The sequence below is a fragment of the Phyllopteryx taeniolatus genome, chromosome 10 (assembly GCF_024500385.1).
Source record: "Phyllopteryx taeniolatus isolate TA_2022b chromosome 10, UOR_Ptae_1.2, whole genome shotgun sequence".
Lineage (NCBI taxonomy): Eukaryota > Metazoa > Chordata > Actinopteri > Syngnathiformes > Syngnathidae > Phyllopteryx > Phyllopteryx taeniolatus.
This window is the reverse complement of record NC_084511.1, coordinates 10344615-10366124: the sequence shown is the minus strand read 5'-3', so window position 1 is coordinate 10366124 and position 21510 is coordinate 10344615. Positions and strand designations below refer to the sequence as shown.

The 21510-nt window shown below is 41.1% G+C and overlaps 1 protein-coding gene across 2 annotated transcripts in view; it reads left to right on the top strand.

The window, feature by feature from the left end:
- Positions 1–21510, top strand: part of glra4a (glycine receptor, alpha 4a) — a 60188-nt gene that overhangs the window by 7019 nt on the left and 31659 nt on the right. For both annotated transcript variants that reach the window (XM_061788320.1, XM_061788319.1), the window contains exon 2: positions 20122–20249. In XM_061788320.1, coding sequence (XP_061644304.1) covers positions 20122–20249 — 128 coding nt within the window. The remainder of the gene's footprint in view (positions 1–20121; positions 20250–21510) is intronic.

The window sequence follows — 21510 nt, the reverse complement described above, 5'->3', positions numbered from 1 at the left end:
AGCACAGTTCCCCATATTGCCAGCCATTTTAGAGCACTTTGACTGATGTTTCAAGTCCCACAGAATATTCTCTTCTGTGACAAAATAATCCTACCAAAAAGAGTACTTTTCTTTCATCACAGCAAAAAGTTTGTCTTGTGCCGTTCTTTAGTAATCAGCAGCAGAACATGGGTAAAATATGTGTTTTTGAGCCAAAAGCAGAGATTCAGAGTTATTCTTTTCATAATCCTATGCAGAGAGAAGAATGACTGTTATTGTTATTGTTGTTGCTGTTGCTGTTGTTGTTGTTGTCGTCTCTCTCTCAGCTGTTTTTAAGTAAAAGCTGTCCCTGTTGTCATAACCTGAAAATAGCATTCAACAAACAAGCAGATCACTCCAAAAACATGCAAACAGAAATGAAGGTATGGTGGTTATGACAGATGAAATGGACTATCGACAATCCAGAAGAAATGCTTTAGTATTTGATGGCATTGAAGAAACATCGGAAAAAACTCGGGTAGACTCAGAAACAAAAATCATGCAAAGAATGACTGAAAAACTGCAACTACAAGGGAATATTGAGATTGAACAGGCTCACCGTAGTGTAAAACCAGAGCCCATAAATTAAGACCCAGGCCAATTGTGGTCAAATATGCTAAGCACAAAGATAGAATAATGATCCTACAAAAGGCAAGACACCTGAAATGCACAAACATATACATCAATAAAGACTATACTGATGCAGTTTGGCAAAAAAAAAAGAAATGAATTCATGCCAAAACTAAAAGCAGCCTGTGAAAGAGGAGAGATTGACTGAGACATGACAACTTGATAATTTACCTCCGTTGCAGCACCCCAAGAAATCAAGGAGACGTCAAACTCCAAATACAACTCCCTCTGACTCACGCAGACTATCTTTGTACTCAACAAACGTAACTGTCACAATCAAAAATGAATCAAAATTTTTTTGAATGTGTAGAACACAAGCATGCAGACCCTGAAAATAATTTAGATCCCGACAACCACTTATACAACAACAACTGTGAATACTACACTCATGAACAGGTCATAGCCAATATAAAAATGGAAAATGAACGATCTATCGTACACTTCAAGAGCAGAAGCCTCTCCCAAATCTTTGACAAAATCAAAGAACACTTGGGCAAATAAAACAAATTTACAGTAATAGCTATCTCAGAATCTTTGCTTGACAGCGAGAAAGAAATTGTAATGGAATCGGATGGATACGAATTATTCACAAAGAATATGGGAAATTTAAAAAAGGGTGGTGGGGTTGCTATTTATGTGGAGAATACTTTGAAATGCAAACAACTTGAATATATGACAAACGCAATATACGATGTGATGGAGGTTTTAATAGTTGAAATACACATAAAAAAAAGCAAGTAACATTATGATAAGCTGCATATATAGAACACCAGGATCATTTCTTGAAACATTTAATGACATTTTAGCAACTCTGTTTAGCAATCAAAATGACGAGAAAGTGAGAATAATCTGTGGGGACGTTAACATAGACTTACTGAGCACAAATGCTCATCAGAAAACATTGGATTTTATAAATACAATGTATAGCAATTGTCTCTTCCCTGTAATTATAAAACCAACTACAATAACAACTGCTACAGCCAATCTCATCAATAATATATCAGAATCAGAATCAGAATCATCTTTATTTGCCAAGTATGTCCAAAACACACAAGGAATTTGTCTCCGGTAGTTGGAGCCGCTCTAGTACGACAACAGACAGTCAATTGACAGAACACTTTGGAGACATAAAGACATTGACAAAAAACAACAACAAACAACAATTGTGCAAAAAGATGCAGAGTCCTCTAGCACTTAGAGCAGTTTGAATGGCTAATATCGCAATAATATATTTATCCATCCATCCATTTTCCACGCCGCTTACCCTCACAAGGGTCGGTCGGGGGCGTGCTGGCGCCTATCCCAGCTGACTCTGGGCGAGAGGCGGGGTACACCCAGAAGTGGTCGCCATCCAATCACAGGGCACATATAAACAAGCAACCATTTACATTCACATTCACTCCTAAGGGCAATTTACAGTCTTCAATTTACCTACCATGCATGTTTTGGGGCTGTGTGGGGAAACCAGAGTACTCGGAGAAAACCAACGCAGGCAAGGGGAGAAAATGCAAACGCCACACAAGCCAGTTCGGATGTGAACCCGGGTCCTCAGAACTGTAAGGCAGTTGTGCTAACCAGTCGCCCACCGTGCCGCTTAGATAATATATTCACTAATAAATTTGAATATAAAATAGTAAGTGGACTCAACGATATAAGTAATCTACTTCCCATTTTCACAATTCTTCGAAATTACTTTGAGGAAAAAAACACCCCCAAAAAAATCACATACCGGAATTTACACGACCAAGAACACAAAAAGCCATCACTGCCCTCCAGGTGGATTTAGAAAAACAAAACTGGAATAAAGTTTATGCTACTGACGACCCCAATAAACCGTATCATGCATTTTCATTCCTCGTCAGTGCTCAGATTGGCCAAGGGGAATTGAGGACGTAAGTCTTTTAAGTGATAGCCAATATAGCAAAAATGTCCACCTTGATGGCAGTCTTTGAATTGGTGGAGGGGATAGCCACAAATTTTGATAATAGAGAATACACTATTGGTGTTTTTATACACTTAAAGAAAAGCATCAGAATCAGAATCAGAATCATCTTTATTTGCCAAGTATGTCCAAAACACACAATGAATTTGTCTCCGGTAGTTGGAGCCGCTCTACTACAACAGACAGTCAATTTACAGAACACTTTGGAGACATAAAGACATTGACAAAAAACAATTGTGCAAAAAGATGCAGAGTCCTCTAGCACTTAAAGCAGTTCAAATGACTAATATTGCAATAGTCCGGTGCAATGACCATTGTGCAAAGGGCGCTGAGACTTCAAGGAGTGTATGCGGTTTAAAGTGACGAGTAGTGCGATAATCTGGGACAATGGTTGTGCAAATGTTACAGATACTCCTCAATCAGTGTGCAAATGGAGCAGATGCTACTCTGGCATGAGTGGCCAGTATATGGAAATAGTGCAGCATTCGACACTGTTCATCATAGTATAAACATAAAAACATTTGAGAGATCTGGCATTTGAGATCTGGTTTACAGGTGGATTAAGTGTTACTGAGATGACAGATTCCAATATGTGCAATTGAATGATGAACACTCAAATAAATTAAAGATCACGTATGGTGTCCTGCAAGGATCTGCACTGGGGCCCAAGTTATTTCTACTGTACATCAATGATATCGGCAATGTTTCCAAAATCTTCAAGTGTGTCTTATTTGCCTAAGACGCAACTCTCCACAGTTTGGGAAAAAAGCCTACAACAACTTTTGACTACTGTGGAAAAGGAATTAAACATATTGAAAAACTGGTTCGACGTCAACAAATTGTCACAAAATTTAATTAAAACAACGGTTATCATTTTTGGCATTAGACAGATAAATAAACAAGCAACAATCATGGTTAACTCCGCTAAGATAGAAAGAGTATATGAAAATAAATTCCTTGGAGTAATTATTGATGATAAACTGTGCTGGAAATCCCATATACACAATGTGAAAGCCAAGATGTCAAAAACCACAGCTATTCTACATAAATCTAAGGATGTCTTAAACAAAACATAATATACACACTCTACTGTTCACTCTTACTGCCATATATGATTTATTGTGTTTAAATACTGTATGGGGCAATATGTATAAATCGAACACTTACTCAGTCTTCATCTACAAAAAAGGCAATCAGAATTATTAATCAATCCAGCTACATAGAACCAACCAATCGACTATATAGCAACTTAAATACACTCAAATTGTACGACTTAGTTGAATTCAAAACAGCACAGCTTATGTATAAAATACACAACACTTCACTTCCCCTCACTACTAAGAGGCTGTTCGAGATAAGAGAAAGTTGTTCTAATCTGATAGGAACAGGGATATTTAAAACATCTAAAACAAGAACAAATATAAAACAGAGATATGTCACCATAAGAGGACTTAAGTTATGGAATGATTATGACAATGACTTGAAAACATGTAGCTCCCTAATTATGTTTAAAAAGATGTTTCGAACAAGAGTGATAAAGAAATATACAAATCAGGTATAAGATAATTTTTAAAAAAAAGATTAACATAATAAAATATTGAAATCAATGCTAACTTGAATATAGTGGGTTGTGTGTACGTCTACTGTTTAAATCGCGATTATATGTGGATGGACCCATTATAGTTATTCATAGTTACTTGTATTCCTGTGTGTGTGTAGATAGATAGATAGATAGATAGATAGATAGATAGATAGATAGATAGATAGATAGATAGATAGATAGATAGATAGATAGATAGATAGATAGATAGATAGATAGATAGATAGATAGATAGATAGATAGATAGATAGATAGATACTTAGAGTATACTGCATCTGATTAGTCTAATACTTTATTATGGACTGCCTTGTTTAAGATTCTTATAATGTATACAAGCAGCTTCCTAAATCATTAATATCATACTAATCAGGTATGTTTGCAGAATTAGGGGTATACATTGTACTTTCCTTTTATTATTATTTCCTTGTTGTTTTCATTTTGCTCTGTTTTGTTTTTCTATTTGTCACAGGTTTGTGTTGATTGTTTTGTTTTCTGTATATGTTCAATAAACACGAGTAAATGTCCTAAAAAAAACTCCTAAAGCTGGTGAAGTATGACCTCCTTTGCACAGGGATGACAATAAAAACTCTTTACGTAATCAAATGTTTATCTCAGTGACGCTCCCACAGGTAGCTATCACACAGACTCTCGTCAAACCACTGAGAAGCGAAGTCTCTTCACCTTTACTGGAGATTACGGGAGGTTTTGTTGTGTTTCTCTTAAGCAGTTTTGGCGGCAGCCTTTTTATATACATCACAAAGTTGTTTCAAGGATTAAACTTTGAAGAGCATCTACATCCATAAATCCCTTCTGCTCCGACCTCCTGTTTGCTGGCAGTCTTCTCCACACATTAGTGCGATGACTGTTTGTCCTTGACAGGTGGGGCACAGTATTAAAGTGTAATTATACAAAAATGGAAAAAAGCAGTGGACAAACAGGGCTTTTAGTTCTCCGGACAAAAGAACACAGAGTTTTGAAAAGGCGCTGTTCCGAGGTGTAATGATATCTAAGTTCGGATTTGGTGTCGCTTCCCTAGGAAGATGAAGTATATGAGATTTGGGAGACAAATTCCATAACAAAACATATTCCAATTCAAGCAGGAGCTGGATTTAAATCACTCCAGTGTAATTGATTCCACCTCACAAGGAGAGAGGCAGAAAGTGCAACACTGTCAAAGAGGATTGTGGTTTAAGCTTGCTCACCTTGCCTTTTTTTTCCTCCCCTGAACGGGCTCAAGGATTTATGCAGACATCGGCCTTTTGTTTTCCAGAAAAACTGCAAGACATGTAATGCGTGTCCGGTCCCTCAAGAGGCTCTTGAGAAAGACATCGCCAGGGGGGAAAAAAAAGTGCACAAAGCAAATTGAGCCTTTATAGTACTTGTCACTTGGACTGCCTCAGTGGAAACTTGACAGATGTCTCAAGTGTGGCTTTTAGATCTATGACAGCAGAAGAGACGCTTTCAGCCATACAGCAATATGTAAAAATGCAATCTTGCAATTAAATGCATTGTTTGGATTTTCGGCACGGTGGACGACTGGTTAGAGCGTCTGCCTCACAGTTCTGAGGACCGGGGTTCTCTCCCCAGCCCCGCCTGTGTGGCATTTGCATGTTCTCCCTGTGCCTGCGTGGCTTTTCTCCGGGCACTCCGGTCCCCTCCCACATCCCAAAAACATGCATGCTAGGTTAATTGACGACTCTAAATTGCCCGTAGGTGTGAATTTGAGTGCGAATGGTTGTTTGTTTCTATGTGCCCTGTGATTGGCTGGCGATCGGTTCAGGGTGTACCGCGTCTCCCGCCCGAAGATAGCTGGGATAGGCTCCAGCACGGCCGCGACCCTAGTGAGGATAAGCGGCTCGGAAAATGGATGGATAGATGGAACTACAACGGATGTGGGAAGATTAATCATTGATAGGGTTGTTTTTACTATTAACATTCTTAGTCTACAGATGGGTGAAAATTGGTATTCTTTTTAATTTGTTATTAATCAGTAACGTTTTGAAATACGTTTTACCGACTGAAGTGTCCCGAATGTACAGTATGAGCAATTGTTAGCTTTGACTTTGTTAAGTTAAAAAAATAAAAAATAAAAAAATATATATCAAAGTGTATGCCTGACTTGAGTTGTGATCATAGTCGTGGACTAATAATAATAATAATAATAATGCAATTCACTTATATAGCGCTTTTCAAGGAACTGAAAGACGTGTTATAATTCCACACATTATTCATTCACTCCTCAGTCACACCTTGGTGGTGGTAAACTACAGTACTTGTGCAGCCACAGCTGCACTGGGGCAGGCTGCCATTCTGCGTCTACGGCCCCTCCGACCACCACCAAACATCCGAGCACATTCATTCGTAGGCAATGTGGGTTAAGTGTCTTGCTCAGGGACATAACAGCGACATACACTCAGCCAGGGAAACGGACCGCTCATCACCAAGCTGTTAAATTACAATTGACAATTACTGTGCTGTAAATATAGCAATCTGCAGGGCTTTAAAAAAAAAAAGATCGAATGACAAGTGATATTGGAAGCACAGTGGTTTATGCTTAGGATTGTTTGTAGCATTAGTATTCTAAGTTCACCGAAGGGGGGAATGTCTTTCTTATTCTTGATTCTTTTTGAGTTTTTAAATACATGATACTCACATCTACAGTAGTTAATTGGAATAGTAATGTCTAAAAAGCGAGTGTGATTACTCGCGATTTACCAGTACAGTGCGAGTCGTCAAGACCAAAGAGAAGTTTAAAGTCGACTAGCTGTTCACATTTTGCAAGAGGCAGTTGTTTCGATTAGTTTGTAGTCGATTTCGCTCGACTTTATTATTCAACAGTTTGCTCTCTGTGGTGTTCTTGTTAGAGGTCAAAGATGAACACCTGCAAGCATCTCCAAAAGCCATCCATCCATCAATCTTTCCGGACCGCTTGTCCTCACTAGGGTCGCGGGGGAGCTGGTCCCTATCCCAGCTGACTCTGGGGGAGAGGCGGGCTACACCCTGAACTGGTCGCCAGCCAGTGGCAGGGCACAATTAAACAAACAACCATTCGACCATTCACACTCACATTCACACCTACGGGCAATTTAGAGTCTTCAATTAACCTACCATGCATGTTTTTTGGAGGATGTGGGAGGAAACTGGGGTACTCGGAGATAACCAATGCAGATTTGAACCCAGGTCCTCAGAACTGTGAGGCAGATGTGCTAACCTGTCGTCCACCGTGCTGCCCCATCTCCAATATAAAACTTATATTCCTTTCTACATCTAAACAGCCAATTTGTGTTTTACAATCTCACATTACTTTTCACTGAAAGTTCTTATCGTGGATATTTGTGTGATGTTTTGTGTGGCTGCTTACCTTGATAGCTATGGGAAAAGATGCACAGTATGTTTGTTTCTTTCCTAGGATATCTGAAATAAGGCATTCTTCTGTTGAATAGTGCTAAATCAATTATCACTTTCGGCAGGGAGTTAATGTTTTCACTTGTGTCCGTTGATTTTGTTTGCCTGTATTGTCGTCTGCAATATATTTTCGGTAACAAAACAAGATGAGCTAGTTTTGATATATTTTTTCAACATGGAACAATAGAGCCCTTCAATCTGTTTTCATTGAAACACGGATTATGTCTCTGGATTTACAAGAATAGTAACACACACACTTTCACCTAGGATAGGACGTGGATTTCGATCTCCCTTATTAAATAGGTAATACTCAACTCTGTTGTTTGACTGACTTCTTGTAAGTCAGTTTAACAAAGTCCGTGATGATGATGTCATCTCGAGCAAGCATCTTTGCTACAACTTCAGAGTCAAGGTTAAAAAGGGGGTCATGTGGAATACATCAGCTGTTGTCTGTATGACTAATTTTCCTCCCGGGCATAAAGCATCCATCCATCCATCCACTTTCTATACTGCTTATCCTCTCTGACCCAGTGACCAGTCAATCACAGGGCTGTTGTGTAGACAGCCACAGTTTTAGGTTGTGCTCACAAATGACAGGTTAAGGTCTGGTTAAAATGAACGATCTCACGCCTATCGTGCTTTGTTTGATCAAGAGTGAACAGTATCATTGGAATCCTGGTGGGTAACAATTAAATGGCAGAAAGCACAAGGAAATCACAAATATAAGATGCAAGAGTAAAATCCCAATTTTGATTCAATCGTAGACCACTTTGAAAGCCTGTCTTCTTTGAGGAGTTCTCTCATGCCATCGTGGGTTTTCTCCAGGTATTGCGTTTTTTAGATTACAAAGAACATGCATGTATTGGGTTAACTTCCAGCTGGACCAAGGTGCTGAGCACATTCTGATTTTGTCTCCTGGAAATTCATGCAGACATAAAAGGAGGGATGTCAAAGTGATGGGATGTGAAAATGGTGATGTTTTTGAGCGCTCACTGACTCACCCTTTGGCCCTTTGACCTCTCAAGCCTGCAGTGTTACCTGTAATGTAGGGGAAAACTAGAACCCCATCTATAACCTTACTCTCGCCATAAGCAGCGACTACTAGCAGTTATTGGAAGGTCAGGGCAGTGGCAGACCAACCGATGGGCAATTCCATATTAAGAAGGGAAAACACCATCCCATAAGTAGCTTAATGTTACCATGTGGCTAATTGAAGTACAAGATTGTGGCAGCTGGAAATTGGTTTGTTGGAATGGGAGAAGAGCACACATGCTGTCAGAGGATTAGATGCACGCTGAGACCGATGGATGCGGACATTTCTATCCACATCGATGTTGCTGCAAAAAGAGGGCATTAATCATCACAGTCAAGAAGTCTACTGATTCTAACTACATGTTCACTGTACAGTGAGCATAATCTACTTCTCTTCAGCCAACAAGAGAGATTTCCCAGAGGCCTTAAAATGAGAAAAAATTATGTGGGGGCTGGGGGAGGGGGAATTAAAGCGGCGGGATGGATGCATTGCAGAACATGTGGACACTGTCGTTTCATGTCCAGAACATTCACAAGCAGAAACTCATCCGGATGTAGACTGAAGTACACATTCCATATTGCTTCATTTTAACATGCAATGAACATCTACAGTACCAGCTCTTGACTCACTGCATTCTTACCTTGAGTACGGGAGGATCTGTTGTGGATTTGTCCAGGCTACAAGTTTGGTACAAGCGCATCAACCTGGATTTAAATATTTTTTTAATAGGGATGGGCAGGTAAATTGAAAAACATCCCCAATAATACTTGCTTTGAATCCAAAAAGCCAACAGCTATGTTTCACCTGTGTGTATTAAAATTATTGGCAAAAAAACATAACTGTGTTAGTGTTAAGGCTTAAAGTGATGATTACTTGAATCAAGCATTATAAACTTTTTTAGGACCTCAGATCATAGTCATCAACTGTATTTAACAGGTCAAATCTTATCATATCAGGTTATAATTTTCAGTACTGTACATAGTACAGATCTTAAAGCAGTTTCTTTTCAAGCGCAAATAATATATTAAGCCGAGTTAATCTTGGTAAAGGTTTGAGCGTCCGAGTGCAATTGCATTTCAGGCAAAGTAATGATAGCGACATCTTGCTTTGAACAGCATCTTACGATTACAACTGTGTACATACAAGATTCATATCAGCAAGAAGCACTGATATATATGCGGGCGGACGCCAGCGATGCTCAGTTGCTTCAATAACTTGCTGAATGTGCAGTTGCAAGCAGCGAAGTTGTAGGCTCGGGTCAAATAAGATTGATCTACAGTAGATCTGCTGTATGGTCCGGTTGTGAGGCGTGGCCCAAGAACAATTCTATTATTAGAAAGTTTTCCTGCACCCCTAAAAACACGATAACAAACTCAAAGCTTTTGGTGATAAGGAGCAGTCAGCCATTTGACAATACAGTGGCTGTTTGTCTCAAGCTCCGCAGCCAGTACATGAAAGTCGTCCTTCGCTTTCACCCAAGTTCCTCCTTCCCTTTTTTGGAAACCTTACAATCTCTGTGTGGCTCTGACTGACAGGAGGCAGTCAGCGTTGATATCAGATGTTGGGCTGTCGTGAAATGTGGTTTGAATACATAGAGGCTTGTTGTGACATCGGGTGTATCACTCTGTCTGAGGAGACCCTTTTCAAGATTCATCTCCTGTTGGCCTGACTAGTGTGTCACAAAGATTGCTTACGGGTGAATGCGAAACCTCCAAGTACAGATATTTCTCATCCTATTTTAGTTCTAATCTGTTTGATGGCATGTAGTTCAGAGTGCTTTGGTTCAAATGTCATGATGCCTGTGACTGCCTGCATTTGCATTGCAATAACCCGGCTATTGACCTAATTCAGTTTATGAATCTAAGTTTGTATGAGTTGATTACAAACTATTCCATTCATAACACATTTTAAAGGTTACAGAACTTAGTCAAGCATGAAGTCACATCCACATTGATGTCGCTACATTTGGAGCAGTTCAATTGTGGTCATGTGACCATGAAACCATGAATAAACACACTGTATCCTTTCTTCCTCCTGTCAATCAAGAATCTTGCTGATACTTTTGGGTTCCTATGCCATCTCCAGTATCTGACTGTTTGTGAAGTTATGGACAAAAAGTAATGAGACACACTTCTTTTTTTTTGTTTTTTTGTCCTGTTCGGGAGAGACACACTTCTTAATGAATGAATCAATCAATGTTTGGCCTTGACCCCTTAATTCAGGAGTTTGACAGCCAGGTGCGTTGAGGTGTAGTCATGTGTGTAGAGAGAGAAGAGCAGCGGAGAGAGGACACAACCTTGGGGCGCCCCGGTACTGGTGGTACGTGTAGATGAGGTGGTGTCCCCCAGCCTCACCTGCTGTGTCCTGTCCGTCAGGAAGCTGTAAATCCACTGGCAGATGGCAGGCGCGACGCTGAGCTGGAGCAGCTTGGAGGAGAGGAGTTTGGGGATGATGGTGTTGAATGCAGAGCTGAAGTCCACGAACAGGATCCTCGTGTAGGTCCCCACGCCTTCGAGGTGTTCTAGGATGAAGTGCAGTCCCATGTTGACTGCATCATCCTCAGACCTGTTTGCTCGGTCGGCAAACTGGAGGGGGTCCAGCAGGTGACCTGTGACGCTCTTGAGGTGGTCCAGCACGAGGCGTTCAAAGGACTTCATGACCACAGATTTCAGGGCGACAGGCCTGTAGTCTTTCAGACCCAAGATTGCAGGTTTCTTGGGGACTGGGATGATGGTGGAGCGTTTGAAACAGGATGGTACTTTGCACAGTTCCAGAGATCTATTGAAGATCTGTGTGAAGACTAGAATGAGCTGGTCCGCATAGACTTTGAGGCAGGATGGGCACACAAGGGCTGGGCATGCCGCTTTGTTAATCTGTGGGTGTGGTATGTGAAAGTGTCCTTTTCAAATCTACAGTAGGTGTTCAAATCGTCGGCTAGTCTACTATTGTTCTCAGCTTGGGAGGATCTTCGCTTGTAATTGGTTAGCGATTGTAATGCATGCCAGACTGATCTAGAGTCGTTAGCGCTAAACTGTTTTTCTAACTTTACTGCATAGTTTCTCTTTGCGATGTTCATTTCTTTAGTCAGCTCGTTTCTAGTGTGATTATACAGGGCCCTATCCCCACTTCAATATGCGTCCTCTTTAGCCTGGCGAAGTTGCTTAAGTTTGGCAGTGAACCACGGTTTGTTGTTATTGAATGTGCAAAATGACATTGTTGGTACACACGCCTCTTCACAGAAACTGATATAGGATGTGACAGTGTCCGTATATTCATCCAGGCTGCCAGCTGAATTTTCAAAGACACTCTAGTCTGTGCAGTCTAAACAGCTTTGAAGTTCTATCTTTGCTTCATTGGTCCACATTTTCACTGCTTTCACTGTAGGCTACGGAAGTGTTCGGTGGCAGCATTAAATCAACAAGAGACAGATATTGCTTTTCACACAAATGCATCTCTGAAGTTTCCAGGCCGAAAAAAGGCAGCAAAAATCAGATAAGGCCACGCTGGAAAAGCCTGAGGTGGCGCACGACGATCAGAGTAAAGAACAAAACATAGACGCCATAAATTTGTCATCGGGCTTGGCTAGCATTGCATCCTTCTGGATATCGAGTTCGGAAACATCACTTGTGCTGAGCAGATGTCAAGCTCCCACAAGACTGACACATACCCTTCACATACGTATTAGTATGCCTGGCACAGAGTAGCAATTTACTCAGGGTTAGCGCGGATTGATCGAAATCATTAAACTTTGCATAGAGACAGCTTAATAAACTTTGACAAGAGATACTTTCATCATTTTCAATTGGCTCCAGCCTGAACTAATTAGGTTCTGCAACAAAACAAAAAGATCAAAATTGATAAAGAGAACAATAAAAATGATTCACAGATGGAGGACGAACTGCAAGCACAGTAAACAGTATTTCATCCATATCCATAGAATATTCCCTGTGTCACTGCTGCAAGTACTTAGTCCTCCCACTATTTTTTCCCCGTATTCTATTCTTTCAACTTAAATCACTATCATTTTCCTACACCTGTCATTTTCATTGACTGGTTCCAGACATCTAAATCGCTGCGAGCAACTCCCATTTGTCCAGAAGTCATGCATCACTCTTTCGAGAGATAGTCTTTCCACTTCATGAACAAGAAAAATATACTTCAAGCCTGTAGGTAGGTTTGTGTTTTACAATAATACTTAACTATATTTATAAATCCATATGTACCTATGGCTAAAAAAGCAAAGTGTGGAGAGTTTCTGTCGTCGAAATGCATGGGTACTGTTGCAGTTAATGAATAGTATATGTGGAGCCGGCGGCACGGTGGCCGTCTGGTTAGAGCGTCTGCCTCACAGTTCTGAGGACTGGGGTTCAATCCCTGGCCCCGCCTGTGTGGAGTTTGCATGTTGTCCCCATGCCAGCGTGGGTTTTCTCCGGGCACTCCGGTTTCCTCCCACATCCCAAAAACATGCATGGTAGGTTCATTGAAGACTCTAAATTGCCCGTAGGTGTGAATGTGAGTGCGAATGGTTGTTTGTTTATATGTGCCCTGCGATTGGCTGGCAACCAGTTCAGGGTGTACCCCGCCTCCTGCCCGATGATAGCTGGGATAGGCTCCAGCGCTCCCGCGACCCTTGTGAGGATAAGCGGCTCAGATAATGGATGGATGGATATGTGGAGCCTCAAAATGTTATTTACTGGTAAGAACACCAGCACTCGCACTTTTTCCATTGTAGTGAGTTGGTATATATTCAAAATTCAATTGCTAAGTGTGCAGGTGTGAATCACTCGCTGTATTTTTTTTCACCATTGTCCAGTTCTTTAGCGTTTGGTCACGTCGCTCAGTGTGAGGCCATTGAGCGAGGGTTTAATTCTTAAGGGTTGAGCAACATATTTTTTTAAGTTTTGCGCCAAATGATTTTAAATGGTAGACAATACTAAAGAAAGTAGCTTAAGACATAGACATCGCCAGCTAGACAAAATTTGTTAATTTTTGTTTTATTAATACGAACACTTGATTGATCAAATTTGTTTTCGAATTTTCTGAATCAGTCAATCACAGGGCACATACAGACACTCATTCTCACCAACACTTTCTTAGAACTGAACCCATGCTGCCTGCATCAAAGACAGGCTATAACTAATTTTGGGTGGTTTTATAGGAATTTACATCCAAACACCAACATCCAAATCATCACAGTGACTTGTCGACAAGGTTCCCTAGTTGTCATGAATAAGGTTTTGTGCTGTCGAAAGAAGCAGAATAGCTGTTAGTGGTGATTGTCAGTGAAGACAAATGAGGGAGGCTAAATTACATTGTATTTCAAATCCCTTTCCACACCGAGCCTATTGATCATGGACGAGGCAGCAGAAGGTAATAGGTCATTACATACTGCAGCAGCGTGAAGGAATGGCTGTACGAATCATTGAAGCCAAAATAACGAAACATTACGACGTCGCCATAAAACATGCTGTACATCCAAGATGTGTAAATAAAGCCTGCAAGTCAATTCTTGTGCTGTGGTGGGAGGTTGACACTCGCTATGATGTGGATGTCAAGGCCAAGCAGGAAACTGGAGCAATGAGAAAAAGACAATTTTTCTGTGTCTCCATTAACACTAATAGCACTAAGTTAGCACGTGCACGCTTGGATGTCTAATGGCTCAGAATACTTCCTAGTAGGGAGCTGCCGTGCTGCTTGACAGCATGCTTCCTCGATCAGCAGTCTTGTTAATGAAGAGACAATTAAGAGACTATGTTCACTTTATGGCAGACGCCCATCCCATTCGTTTAGATGGCAACTTTGATGGCTCGTTGCCTAATCTGAGGCTCCTTCATGGAGGCTTCATGTCGGCATCGCCACTGTTTTTGTACAAAGAATATTTCTACAAGCACTGACCTACATTTACAACCTACATTACTTCCAGCAAATTCTATTAATTTATTCACAACTCTATTCTTTTCATTTCATAGCATTTCTCTTGCCTGCACTGCCTCTGTACATCCATCCATCAATCCATCCATTTTCTACCACTTATCCGAGGTCGGGTCGCGGGGGCAGTAGCTTTAGCAGGGACGCCCAGATTTCGCTCTCCCGAGCCACTTCATCAAGCTCTTCCGGGGGGAACCCGAGGTGTTCCCAGGCCAGCCGAAAGACATAGCTCTACCGCGTGTCCTGGGTCGTCCCTGGGGTCTCCTCCCGGTGGGACGTGCCCAAAACACCTCACCAGGGAGGCGTCCGGGAGGCATCTGAATCAGATGCCCCAGTCACCTCATCTGGCTCCTCTCGATGTGGAGGAGCAGCGACTCTACTCTGAGATCCTCCCTAATGACTGAGCTATCTATAAGGGAGAGTTCAGACATCCTGCGGAGGGAACTCATTTCGTCTTAGCTCCTTCTTTACCACAACGGACCGATACAAAGTCTGCATCACTGCAGATGCTGCACTGATCCACCTGTCGATCTCCCGTTCCATTCTTCCCTCACTCGTGAACAAGACCCCAAGATACTTGAACTCCTCCACTTGGGGCAGGATCTCATTCCCAACCTGGAGAGGGCACGCCACCCTTTTCCGGTGGCGTGCCCTCTCCAGGTCTCAGATTTGAAGGTGCTGAGTCCCACAGGCCAAAAAGGTGCATATTCTCATCCCAGCCGCTTCACACTCGGCTGCGAAATGCTCCAGTGAGAGTTGGAGATCACAGCTTGATGAAGCCAACAGAACCACATTATCTCCAAAAAGCAGAGATGCAATACTGAGGCAACCAAACCGGACCCCCTCTACGCCTTGGCTGCGCCTTGAAATTCTGTCCATAAAAGTTATGGGCAGGATCTCTTCCTCGACCCGGAGAGGTCACTCTGCCCTTTTCCGACTGAGGACCATGGCCTCAGATTTGGGGGTGCTGATTGCTTTAACCAATCAGTTTTAAGTTTATGACATCAGCATTTTTCCTTTCGCAGAATTGGTCAGAGCAAAACTTGTTCGTCAACTCAACTGAACTCAGCTTTATTTATATACAGCCAACTTCAACTAACAAAATAGTGTGTAGTAATCTGCAGACATAGACACATTGAATAATCATCATCTCTGGTGAATATGCTTTTGTTTTGTCGTGTTATTAGATACATTTTGATTCTGAACTGCTCCAAATCATGTACGTGGCACAGTTGCATGTTGTCATATTGTGTTTTTGTGTAGTATTGATGGGTTCGATAATTGTGATGTGATCATAGTGGTATAAAGCGGTGGATTAAATTGGTTAAGACCCCACTGAAGGCTCAGCTACCAAATGCATGGCACTGGTAATGTGAACGGACCGAAATAAATAGAGCTGACCCTCATCAGTACTACATGTCAAAAGCGGACAAGATAAACCTGGCACATGCTGCTTTCTCCCCATTGCACACCATTTGAATGCAGGATATGCAATTTTTCGAAATGCGAGCAAGATTTCAGTCGCTGCCCACCGCCCCCTATACTGCTTGCACCCTTGCCCAGCCGTGTCACGTGTCTGCACAAAGAAATGCCCCCAGCTCACTCAATGAAAAATAACCAGGAATACAGCAGCTCTTCATGCTCTGTATGTGAACAAATCAGGTAATGTTTCAAGGTAACGTTTTGACATTATCAACTCTCAGACAAGTGTAAAAGTTAACCACTGCTTTAAGTAAAACGTAAAGACAAGAAAAAGCACAATCTTGACTTTATGGACATAAAAAAAAGCCCAAGAAAAGGCAAAAAATGTAGTGTTCATACTAAACTGCGCTCTACTGTGGTAAGCTTAGGTAAGGCACAATATGCTGACGTCATCCATGATAGCAATCTATTGGACCAAATGCCACAACAAAAAAACCACAAAAAAAGAAGAAAAACAAATAATATAGCCACGGAATGTCTGGCGTGACATCATGCATGACAATGGTTCAACTCTTAATTTTGATGCTGCTTTAGAGGCATGTTTTTCTTAAAAAAAAAAAACAAATAGAAATACAAAATCTTATTGCTTGAATTCTCATTTGTATGACTGCAGGGACATTTTGCTTTCGAGGTTATTTGGTTTTTATGGGTCACCTAAAAAAGCATTAAAAAAGATTAAACACTTCCCACAGGATTGTTGAGCTATTGATCGTCTAATTGGACAGCACATTCCTAGCCAACTATCCTCCCAAATATGGTGATGCACTGCTACAGAGTGTAGGTATAACTGGACCTGATGCTAACCACAGAGTACTGTATGCATTAACTAGCTGGAGTTATGTCACCATTACAAAATGTGCGTGCCTAAGGGGTCCTTGGAAAGATGTATGGATTTCGGTCGCTACAGACGGCTGTTATTGTTTTCTTCTATATTTGAAGGCTGTCTGCATTTGTGATGACGATATCAGCCAGAAATATCCCACGCATTACAATGCAGATAGAGTGAGTCATTGCCATTTATTGCCGTGTTTGTGCATGCATTTTTTTATGTCGGGCACCTTGTTGGGCAGCGAACAGATCCTCGAGGAAAGAGGTTTTGTTTATTTGTGGCAATTACTATTAGTTTTCGTTTACACACTAATTATTGTATGATTATTTCCTGCTACAGAGACTCAAAATAATAGGCTTAGTGAGGTTTTTACAAAAGACAAGGGGGCGCTCTCCACCCATTACTTGGTAAAATGCGTCACTTCCATGCCGTCATTTCAGCTATGTCATTTTGAGTGCGCCACCAAGTGGGCCAGCGTGGGAAAATAATCGGGCAGTCAAATACTTGTACAAGAATATATATATGTGCAAGAATATATATATGTGCAATTTGTTAATATGTAATAGTTTAGAGAGGTGCAGGCATTCTACAGTATTTGTCCACTTGAGGCCACCATCTGCACACTCCATATGAGTGGGGAGTGTAGGCAGTGCAATGCGTCATGGGAAGTAGATCCTGCTGCTGCGAGGCGGGGTACACCCTGAACTGGTCGCCAGCCAATCGCAGGGCACATACAAACAAACAACTATTCGCAAACACATTCACATCTACGGGCAATTTAGAGTCTTCAATGAACCTACTCGGCATGTTTTTGGGATGTGGGAGGAAACCGGAGTACCCGGGGAAAACAGTGTGTGTTAAACAGTGGCATTCCAGTCATGTTGACTGCATTACGAAGCAGCTTGGTGACTTACCAAATGTATGAGTTGAAATTGCTCACTAAGCTACAAAGTTAAATAGCCAATTTGTCCTTATGCGAGTCATTGCTGCCACATTATAGTAAAATAGTCAATAATACCAACCGTACCACAGATGTGCAGGTGAGTAACTGCACTACACTAATACATTTTTTAAAACTTCTGTGATGCACTGAATCTGCAATAAGTGAACCATGGTATAGTGAGGCATTACTGTATACAAACGCTCAACTCAATTAGTTGCTTCTGTAATTGTGTATGGCAACACTGGAAGCTTCAGATCGCTTCCTTATCGACTGTCGTTCCGTTTCACGACACAATCACGGTGTTATGTGACTACATCCTACAGGATTTGCATTCGTAAATATTGAACAGGTTCACAAATTCCGTTCACTGGCCTGACCGTTTTCTGAGCAGATGGGGGAGGAAAAATCACTCTTTATCACATCCCAGTCCACATGATAATCGTTCAAGATAAGCTTTTAGAAACTATCAAATTATCGAGCCTTTGCTGACTTTGTTTGCGAGGGAGGGAAAAAGCTTTTTTCAGTATGTGTGAAGTGATGGACACAACATGGATGGTGCGCAACATCACGCAAGAGGGGACTAAAACAACTACACTTTTACATCATAAACCGTATGCATGCATCTTTCAGCTAATAAATCAAATTCAGTGCCGAAACCATTCTCATTGTTACTGTGCTTTATAACTTTATAACTGCCGCCTCCTCTTTCTCGTTGCTGTTGATTATTCCCGCCCTTACACTCGCCATGCCCGCCTCCCTTTCTCCCCACCGGGATATTTACCAAAACAACAAGCGTAGGCCAGGCATAAGACAATTTTAACTTTGTGTCGTACACCACTGAGTTGACGTTTCTTCATATTCTGTCGCATTATAACTCCAACCTATCATTCATTACAGTGGAACACAGTTTGTTCTGTGACACTGGTTGACTTGCAAAATTGCAAAAGTTTTCCCGTAGGAAATAATGTTAAGTGAATTAATTTGTTCCAGGCAATGTTTTAATGTGGGCGGCACGTTGCAAAACTGGTTCGCACATCTGCCTCATAGTTCTAAGATCGAAGGTTCAAATCCAGGCTCTGGCCTCGCTGTGTGGAGCTTGCATATTCTCCCCATGCCCGTGTGGGTTTTCTCCAGGTACTCCGGTTTCCTCCCACAGTCCAGAAACATGCATGGTAGGTTCATTGAGGACTAAATTGCTGATAGTAGTGAATGTGAGTGCGAATGGTTGTTTGTCTATTTGTGGCCTGACTGGCTCTCCTTTTTTTCACTTCACTTTTGCTTCTGGCTCACAACACAGAGCAAAAAAATAAAAATCGACCATCGCTTATAACTTGAAAAATGTGTGCGGCACTCATAAGTCATTGGAACACTCTTGTCTGGAAGTGTAGAGAGTATCATAAAACTAAAATACAGTACAACTACTCACCCTTTGACTAACAGATATCTAATGGAGAGGAAACAGGAAATGGTTTTTGATGAGCGATACATGTATATTTCATATATAAAAGCCCCTGTCGCCGTGATTTCCTCTCCTGGTTCTATGGTGATCGTCACTGGTTCCATTATGAAATCACAAAGAAACCAACAAAAAAAAAGCCAAAGAAAAAGCAAAAGCAAAAAAAGAGTTCATTCCATAGAACAGGGGTGGGCAACCTATGCTCTGCGGGCCACATACAGCCCCCTCCGATCTTTAATCTGCCCCACAGAGCATTTAAATAATCAAGATTCCTGTAATATTTGTTGCATTCATTTGGCTGTTTTTCATAAATGGATGAATTAAAATGTACTTATTAATTTTTACATATTTGTATTTGTTTATTTTACTAGATAATTGGTTCACAGAGTTATTGGCAATACAAAATAACTGCGTTCTTAAAATTATGCATTTGATGAAATACTTCAATTTCAATGATACATTTTTAAAATGTGAATGAATTAAAGTGTTATTTAGTTTTAATGAACTAGTCTACATATTTTACATACACATACACTGCCATTTTGCATGATGGAACTTAAGACATTTTGGTTGAAGTCTTTTAGTTCAACTTTGGATGCTAAGACACTGCTCCTAATCAAGTAAAAATCTGAATTGCTCAATTTAGTAAGACATTTTGGACAATTGTGTGCTTACAACTTTGCGGAAAGACATTTTCTGTTCCTAGTGCACACAGCAAGGTTTGGTGCACAACAACACAAGTCTATAAAACACTTTTGAGAGGAACCAGAACAGAAGCAGTAGTAGAGCCAATTTACATCATCTCAATTAACACCCCATCTCCTCCTCTTTGTCTTTGTTCCATCAACCTGTCAGACTGAGCTCCTGTAAGGAGGAGATAAAGCCCCCCGTCAGGGCACCGCAGCTGTCGCCTTCCGACTTCCTGGACAAGCTCATGGGAAGAACGTCGGGATACGATGCTCGCATCAGACCCAACTTCAAAGGTAAGCAAATGAGCCAAGGACAGACATGCCAGGAAGCCGCCACGATAAAAAAAAAACATTAATCCCAGTCCATTGCCCAGAGATGGGGAAACAAAGCAGAGCAAATGTGTGATGTAAGGGCCAGAAAGTGGACCACAATCACACATACGCTTTTTGAAGGCCCAGACACTGACTTCAATATTAACAAGGCAGCCATTCACATCTATTAAAGATTTAGGGTCATTATTGAAACGTGCATGTTTTTGGCATGTGGAAGGAAGCCAGAGTACGTGGAGAAAACTCACATAAGCACGGAGAGCACATGCAAAGCCCACACAGAAAGGCTGAAGCTGAGATTTCAACACGGACCCTCTCGACTGTGATGCAGGCATATTAACCACTACGCCATGCTTTTTTGAAAGGACATGTGTTTCTCACTGCAATGGAAGCTCATGCTTGATATGCTATCACCATGGAGACAGACCATTCCATTCGAATAAGTGTAGCAAAAAGTCAAACAAAAAGCTAAACCTCACACAATTAGCTTAGACCTGGTACACAAATAAGCATTTAAAAAAATATATATATATATATATTTTTTTTTTATCTGTGACAGACCCCACACATAAAGATAAAAACTCAGACATTTAACAATTTTGGTTGTATTGTGCGTAGTATGCTCCAATTATCTCAACACACAACACCACAGACATTAAGATGCTGTTCTGCCGCCGTTCGACAAATGCGTCCTACGGCGCAGAAATCTTGTATGATCTCATATGATCAAACAAAAACGAAGAAAACACTTAAAGGTATGTGCCAGTATTACCCAAGTGTTTCCAAAAGTTGCAGGAGGCTGGTAAATGCCAATAATGTCTCAAAATGACTTAGTTTGGAAAAGAATTCTTGCCCTTTGGGTAACCCACTTTTCTACAAAAAAAATGTAACATCTGGTAAGACACGTTTGTTTTCATTTACGGCCGCTTTATTGTTCCTGAGTCAGAGCGCTTCATGATTGGCTACATTCCTTTTCCAATTCACCAATTTTATGAAGATTTTTGGTTGTAAATATCGAACGCGTTCAATACCTATGATTGTTGGCCGTGACCCGTTTTGGACCCTATTATCAGGACAAATCCACACTTAACACACATCAGACCTAAGCATATAAGACATAAGATTGTCTGGCGTTTGATGTCCTTGGTCGGGAAGGTGAAAAATTGGGACGAAAACAGCCCAATTGTCTTTATGTGTGTACCGGGCCTTAGGTCTTGCATTCAAA